Source organism: Octopus sinensis, linkage group LG2 (genome assembly GCF_006345805.1).
Source record: "Octopus sinensis linkage group LG2, ASM634580v1, whole genome shotgun sequence".
Taxonomy (NCBI): domain Eukaryota; kingdom Metazoa; phylum Mollusca; class Cephalopoda; order Octopoda; family Octopodidae; genus Octopus; species Octopus sinensis.
The window spans coordinates 155822676-155830818 of record NC_042998.1 but is presented as its reverse complement, the minus strand read 5'-3'; the positions used below and the strand labels follow the sequence as shown (position 1 = coordinate 155830818).

At 39.4% G+C, this 8143-nt stretch overlaps 1 protein-coding gene across 1 annotated transcript; it reads left to right on the top strand.

Moving 5' to 3' along the window:
* The first annotated feature begins 6286 nt into the window (after nt 1–6286).
* Nucleotides 6287–7210, top strand: LOC115226469 (uncharacterized protein K02A2.6-like). The gene has a single exon (XM_029797469.1). The coding sequence runs from the start codon at nt 6287–6289 to the stop codon at nt 7208–7210; it is 924 nt and encodes a 307-aa protein (XP_029653329.1).
* Nucleotides 7211–8143: the final 933 nt, after the last annotated feature.

Genomic DNA, 8143 nt, shown 5'->3' with positions numbered 1-8143 from the left:
CTTTCTGCCACCCAACGGTTATCACGGCAGTAGCCACTGACAGCCGAACGATCAAACGCACACACGTACACAAAAAATGTTTTCTACCCCTACGCCAACACACACATATATAGAACAGTATACACACACACACGTCTCTAAGTAGATTTTTTCTCGCCCCTTATAAAACATCCAATATTCTTTAAATAGTCAGAACTTTATTCTCGGTTACAAAGAACATCTATACGCCCTCACCCACATGTTTGACCGATGCCTGACCTGTTGAATTCTTCAGCCACCGGTTCTCAACATACACTGATAAACAGTTTCGCCATGGGCTCTTAGGAGCACAGTTCGATTTGTTTTTTGCTCTGCCTCTGTTCTGTTTTTGTTTTTCCAACGGATTTCCTTTTTTCTTCCTGAAGAGAAAGACACAATATGGTCCCATTATTCAATCGGATTTTGGTAATTTGTGCCTTTCGAAACACGTGTAGAATGAAATAAAACGATTTCTGTTCAATCTGCGTTCAGCTCCATTTCTTCAATTCACCAATAATGTTTTATATATATATATATATATATATATATATATTATATTAATTTAGAGATAAAACCACTATTAGGCAAACCAAACAATGAAAAACATAAGCCAATACATAAAATTAATTAATATATATTATTTTAAATATATATCTGTTATGCGTGTTTGTTGGGTTCTAATGGGAAAGACAACCAGTTGAAAACCATTGTTATGTTTATCGTGTTTATTGACGTTACTTACATGGACGACCCATTACAGTGTAGTGATACATTGTTTACTTAACAAACAGTTTGTATTGTTCACTAACAAATAGTGCCAAGAGTATGGAGTAGTTTGGCATTCGCAAACACACAGATATGAATGTGTAACAATATCAAAAGTATTAAAAGTTTAATATACTAGCTTAAGGTGACCCGCTCTACGCGCGGGTAAGAGTGTGGTTGTTATTGTTGCATCCTTTCGGCGCGTAAAAAGCACCATCCGAACGTGGCCGCTGCCAGTGCCCCTCCCCCCGTGGCACCTGTGCCGGTGGCACGAAAAAAGCACCCACTACAATCACGGAATGGTTGGCGTTAGGAAGGGCATCCAGCTGTAGAAACACTGCCAGATCAGACTGTAGCCTGGTGCAGCCTCCTAGCTTCCCAGACCCCGGTCAAACCGTCCAACCCGTGCTAGCACGGAAAATGGACGTTAAACGATGATGATGATGATTCTCCCTGTTTGTTTCTCTCACCTTTCTCTCTCCCTTTCCCACTCTCTTACTCTTCCTTTCTCTCGGACTCTCCCTCGCTTTCTCTTACTCTCTATCTTTCTCTATCTATATCTCTCCCATTTATAAACAACAAAAGATCTTGAGTAAGTTGAGAAAGAAAGTAGTTTGAAAGATCAATCATAAATATCAGGCAGTGACATAAATATCAAGGCAGAAAGCAAAACACTAACATTTAAAAGGGACAGACGAACTTGCGAGCTGAATAAAAAAAAAAAAATTGGAAACCAAAGTTTGAAAGGATAGAATCTGAGGATAGTAGTCACCATGGCTGGCATTTCTTAACGACGGACAGTAACATAGTGGCCGTTTAACGGCTGGCGTAAAAATTTGAACTTGATGTGAAAGAAAATTCGTAAACACCAAGCTTTGAAGTGATTCTTTCTCACGACAGTAGACTCACCATGGCAAGCATTATGTGTGCGTGTGTGTACGCATTATATATACAAATATATACAAATAAATTAAATTAGAGATAAAACCACTATTAAGCAAATCAAACAGTGAAAAACATAAACGAAAACATAAAAATAAAAATATAATATACAAAATATATAGAATATAAAATTAAAAATTTTAAATTATTTAAATTTAAAATGAAAATTATTAATTTATATTTATAATTTTTTTTTAAAATATATATAACTATCAAAAAGTGTTAAAAAGTTTAATATACATATTTATATATAGAACACACACACACACACACACATATATATAAATTAACCCAATAAATATCTGATTCATAATATTTGTTCTCATGATTGTGTTGTGTTGTGGTGGTGGCGATGATAATTCTGTTTATGAATGCAGACAGACGTAGAGAGAGAGAGTGTGTGTGAAAGCGCTGTCGAAGGCGGGGAAGGGGGAGATACAGAACGCCGTGACACGACGTTATAAAGAGAAAGGGAAGGTAAGGTAGTTAGACGCCGTGAAAAGAACGTTATATATAGAAAGTGACGGGAAGGGAGGAAAGAGAATGAGTGACGGAGGAAGACAGATACATTAAAGAATGAGAGTAGACTTGTTAAAGTGAGTTTTTGGCCCTAGCAACAACACCTTTTAAGATGTGGGTTTCTAACCTAGCCCACTCTCATCCTCACCTCATTTTACATGTCCCTGTAAATTTTGGAGTCAATCCGACGAAATCTAGTGGCCTTTAACCCGTTCTAATGCCAAAAGCCAGGCAAACAAACAAACTTTACGCATTTCAGTTTTATAAATATATATATATATATATATAGTAGTGAGTGTACAAACGAAAGAATGGGCACTCAACACATTTATTAGGAGTTATATGTATTATTTAAAAACAGTTCGTATAATAATATGCAATGTAACAAGAGTTGATTATCTTATAATAACTGTTCGCACAATAACAATCCAATATTCCAACGCAAAATCAATAACGAGACAAACGCTCTCATAGTTTGACCACAAATGTATACGCGCTCATCTATTTATAGACTCGTCCAGTCCACTGACAGCCACGTGCTGGGGTATCAGTTAAATTCACATCTTTCCTTTTAAACTATATGTTACACATTCATATCTATGTGTATACGTAGTTATACGTATGTAGAATACATTCCCACTTTTGGCACTATTTTGTTAGCAACAGTACGAACTGTGTCTAAAGTAATTATGTATCACTACGCCGAATGTTGACAGTTCGTGTAACATGAAAAGTAAATAAACACGTAAAACAATAACAATGGCTTTCATTTGAGTTGTCTATCCCATTTGAACACAAACTACACATAACATGGTGGCAGCGGTAAATAATCAATCGGAAACTGTGCCTTTACAACAAAACAGAAACACAACGAACCAGAAATTTAACAAACAAAACATCGCTTCGTCTTCGGACACACACATACACGAGGATCCAAAATGTCGACCCCCGTCGCCGTACAGGTGAATCTACATCCGATCATGAACTGGGACTCCGATGATATCATGGAAGCATTTAAGAAATTCAAACAGAAACTCAACTAGCTTTCAAAAGTTTCCTGAAAGGCACAACTGAAGATGAAAAGGTAAGTTACATCCTTTTATGTACGGGCGAGAAGGGTCTAGACCTATTCAATAGCTGGGACATGTCAGAATCGGATTGCAATAACTCAGACACACTTTTAGAGAAATTTGAAAGGCACCTAGAGCCCAGATCGAACCATAGAATTCACAGATACGAATTCCAGGGCCTGAAACAAGATCCACAAGAAACGATTGACAATTTCCTGTCAAGACTAAAGAATGTTGCCGAAAAATGCAAATTCAAAGATAAGGACGAAAGAATTGTTGATCAATTAATATGGGGATGTGCTCATAAAGAAGTTCAGAAATCCCTCATAGGTAAGGACGCTCTCCAGTTGATAGCAGTAGACACTGCAAGAGCATTCGAAGCCACTACCAAACAAATGGCCTCACTTACCTTACAAACAAGCTCACTAGGCAGCAGTGTAGATATTGTATCTAGGCACATGACGAAACATACCCGCAAACAAAGAACATGCCAGTACTGTGGTACAGAACATGAATTCAATAACCGGAAGAAATGTCCTGCATTCGGTACACACTGCAAAGCATGTGGAAAACCCAACCACTGGAAAAAAATGTGTAGGCTAATAAAATCCCAGAAAAACAAGCCCCAATTTTCAAAGAGGAGCGGAAATAGAAGAAGAGATATACATGCCCAACAACAAGAACAAAACACCTCAGAGGAGGAATTCTTGACAGTCGGCACAATAAATGTGCATGAGATGGGAAATGACGACCAGAAAAAAAAAATGAGGCATACACAACGATAAGAATACAAAAGAAGTCTGGCAAGAAACGAACAAACATAGACTTAAGGCTAAAGATTGACACTGGAGCCCAGAGTGATATTTTGCCTGTCAACCTCTACAAAAAGATGTTCCCAGAACACATAACAAAAGAGGATAAAATCAAAGAAGGAATCCTCACACCAAGTGATGTAATCCTCAGTGCGTACGGAGGTACCAGGATTCCACAACTGGGTAAAACAACAATCACAGGGACACACAAAGGAAAAACAATCAAGTGTTCTTTTTATGTCACAAGAACAGAAGGACCAGCAATTCTTGGACTCAATACCTGCAAAAAGCTAAATATTGTGTCAATCAATGGAGAAGTGAAGGCAGCTCCGAGCAGGATTGACAGAGATATGCCTATCAAAGACCGACCACCAATCACAAACAAAGAACAACTGATAAGCATGTACCCTGAATGCTTTGACGATACAGTCGGGTGCTTTGTGAAATGTCGATACCATATAACAGTCGACCCCAATATCAAACCAATTGTTCACACACCTCGCCGTGTCCCTCTAGAACAAAAAGAGAAGCTGAAGACAGAGTTGGACACAATGGAAAAAAAGAAATAATCACCAAAGTGACACGACCAACAGACTGGGTGAATTCAATTGTAATCAAGGAAAAACCCAATGGTACCCTACGGATATGCCTCGACCCAAGGGACCTGAACAAGGCATTAAAAAGAGAGTACCATCCAATTCCAACCCTTGAAGAAATCACACCATCATTGGCTGGATCCAAATTATTCAGCAAACTGGATGCCAGTAATGGGTACTGGAATGTAAAGATAGACAAAGAGTCATCCATGCTCACTACCTTCAACACACCATTTGGCAGATATCGATTCAACCGACTCCCATTTGGATTGAAGGTAAGCCAAGATGTTTTCCAGTGCCAAATAGATGAGACCTACCAAGGCTGCAAGGAGCAATTGGAATAGCAGATGGCATCCAAGTGCATGGCAAGGATGAGACCACACATGACTTCAATTTACATGAAGCTATGGAGAAAACCCGACAAACAGGCATCAAACTCAATGCAGACAAGTGTGTGATAAAAGCAAAGGAGTGCAAATTCTTTGGAATTATATACTCTGCAGAGGGAGTTAAACCAGACCCCGCTAAAGTGGAAGCCATCAGAGACATTAAAGAACCCAAAGACAAGAAGGAACTCAGGAGCTTCCTGGGACTCATTCACTACATGGGAGCCTTCATACCCAAGCTGGCCGATCACACTGCAAATCTCCGAGAGCTAAACAAAGATGACGTAGAGTTTGATTGGTGTGCTTCACACACACAGGATTTCAAAACAATCAAAAATCTCATCAGTAAGGAGACAACTCTGCAATACTATGACAGACGCAAACCAATAATACTCCAAGTCGATGCTTCTATGAGAGGAGCTGGCGCAGCACTGATACAGGAAGGTAAACCCATTGCATATGCCTCAAAAGCTTTCTCACCCACAGAGACAAGGTACGCAAATATTGAAAGGGAACTCCTGGCAGTAGTATATGGATGTGAAAAGTTCCATACATACCTGTATGGCAGACATTTCAATATTGAAACAGACCATCACCCGCTAGAACAAATACATAGAAAAAACCTGACAAAAGCACCAGCCAGACTGCAAAGATTACTGTTAAGGCTTCAAACATACGACTATGATATCAGGTACAAGCCAGGAAAAGACCTGATATTGGCGGATGCACTTTCCAGACTATCCTCACATGATAAACAGGAGATGGAAGGACTAAGCATAAAGGTCCACCACATTATAAATGTAACAACCACAAAGCTAGCAGAAATCAAAGAGGAGACCAGCAAAGATGAAGAACTCCAGTTCCTTACTCAGATGGCGATTCAGGGGTGGCCAGAAAAGAGACATCAGGTGCAGCCCCTAATTCGTGAATATTGGGCCATCCATGATGATATATCAGTGGAGAATGGAATCCTGATGGCTGGATCCCGAATAATTATACCCAAGTCAATGCAAAAAGAGATTCTTGACAAGATCCACCAAGAGCATCTAGGAATGGAGAAATGCAAGCTCCGAGCCAAGTCAGCAGTGTATTGGGTAGGCATGTACAAAGACATAGAAAAGACAGTTTCTACATGCCACAACTGTCAAAAGTACAGAAACTCACAACAAAAGGAGGAAATGATATCTAGTGACATCCCAAGAAGGCCATGGCAAACTATTGGAGTAGATCTGTTCACAGAGAGCTATGAATGGTATTTGATAATGGCCTGCTACTACTCCAAATTTCCATTTGTGATAAAAGTGAAAGACCTGAGAGCCAAAACAATCACTACAGTGGCTCGAGGACTTCTAGCAGAGCAAGGAATACCAGAACAGATCATATGTGACAATGGAACCCCGTTCACATCGCAAGAATTTAAAAAGCTAGCCGATGAGTATGGGTTCTATATTACAACCTCATCTCCACACTACCCCAAAGGCCATGGGTTTATAGAAAGACAGGTGCAGACAGTGAAGAGAACACTAGTCAAATGCCGAGAGACTAAGGAAGACCCACACCTGGCACTTCTGTCCCTACGAGCGACACCACTGAGAGCTGACATGAAATCCCCAGCAGAATTGCTGAATGGCAGGAAGTACAAAACTACCCTGCCAACTAAGATCCAACCTCCTATTGACCAGGAAGAAACAAGGGAAAAGCTAGCAGCCACTCAAGAAAAATCACAGAAATATTACAACAAACATGCACAATACTTACCTGAGATACTTGGAGGACAACATGTGCATACTCAAGATCCCATAACTAAAACATGGGTTCCAGCACAGGTTGTCAGTAGAGCTGAAACTCTAAGATCGTATATAATAGAAACGGAATCTGGTAGGCAGCTGAGACGCAACAGGGCCCACATCCGCCCAACACCAAAGCTGTCAAGGACAACGTGTACAACACCTGCTGCATCAGTGACAACGCCCACAGAATCATCACCCCAACGGGCACCAACTACCCATCAGCAGCCCAGCAACACACCTCAGACACCGGTGCGAAGCACAAGATCCACCAGATGGAGAAAGAACATTCTGCCACCGGTCCGATACCGTTAAAAAAAAGGAAAAAAAGAAAATGAAAAGATAAGTAACTAATTCAGCTAGATTACAAAGCAGAGGCAGAATAATCTCACGGTTTCTGCTGCAGGATTGCCACCACGCGCTGACAATCCATTAGAGTAAGGGAGACTACTTATATTTGTCTTCACTGCCAAAAGACCCCTTTATTTTTTTTCAAGAAGGGATGTTACACATTCATATCTATGTGTATACGTAGTTATACGTATGTAGAATACATCCCCACTTTTGGCACTATTTTGTTAGCAACAGTACGAACTGTGTCTAAAGTAATTATGTATCACTACGCCGAATGTTGACAGTTCGTGTAACATGAAAAGTAAATAAACACGTAAAACAATAACAATGGCTTTCATTTGAGTTGTCTATCCCATTAGAACGAAACTACACATAACACAATACATTTCTCGAAGAATGTGGGTGTACACATTTGTTAATTTTCTTTTAGTTCTCCCCCACAGCTACCCTTCTTAAAAAATTAACTTCCTCTTTGAAACTATTAAAAGCCCTCGAAATTTCTTCTTTCTAGTATTGCTCCGAAAGGGTGCATCAGTTTTAACTGGTAATGGTACTTCAAACATAGTGTACATAAAATCTATCGGTTCTTCAAATCTTTTATTATTATCCTCGGTGTATCTTTTGCCTTCTTTTACCATATAGATCATTTTTCCAATTCTGTTACAAATAATACCATCCTTCCATGATTGTTTCCCATATCTGTATGTTTTAAAAAACACGTTTTCGCCAACTTCAAAATTTTTCGGTATAGCGCTTTTGTCATTATTGTATTTTAAAGGGTTTTTTTTTTTTTTTTTTTTTTTTTGCTTGACAGTAGTTTGTCCAAAATGAACTTAATCTTTACTTGATGGTGCGTCTGGGTTTGGAGTTGTGGTGTGTGCGCGATTTGAATAT

What these genes read in the sequence shown, in the direction of transcription:
- LOC115226469 (XM_029797469.1), top strand. Translation starts at nt 6,287, where the DNA reads ATGATATCTAGTGACATCCCAAGAAGGCCATGGCAAACTATTGGAGTA.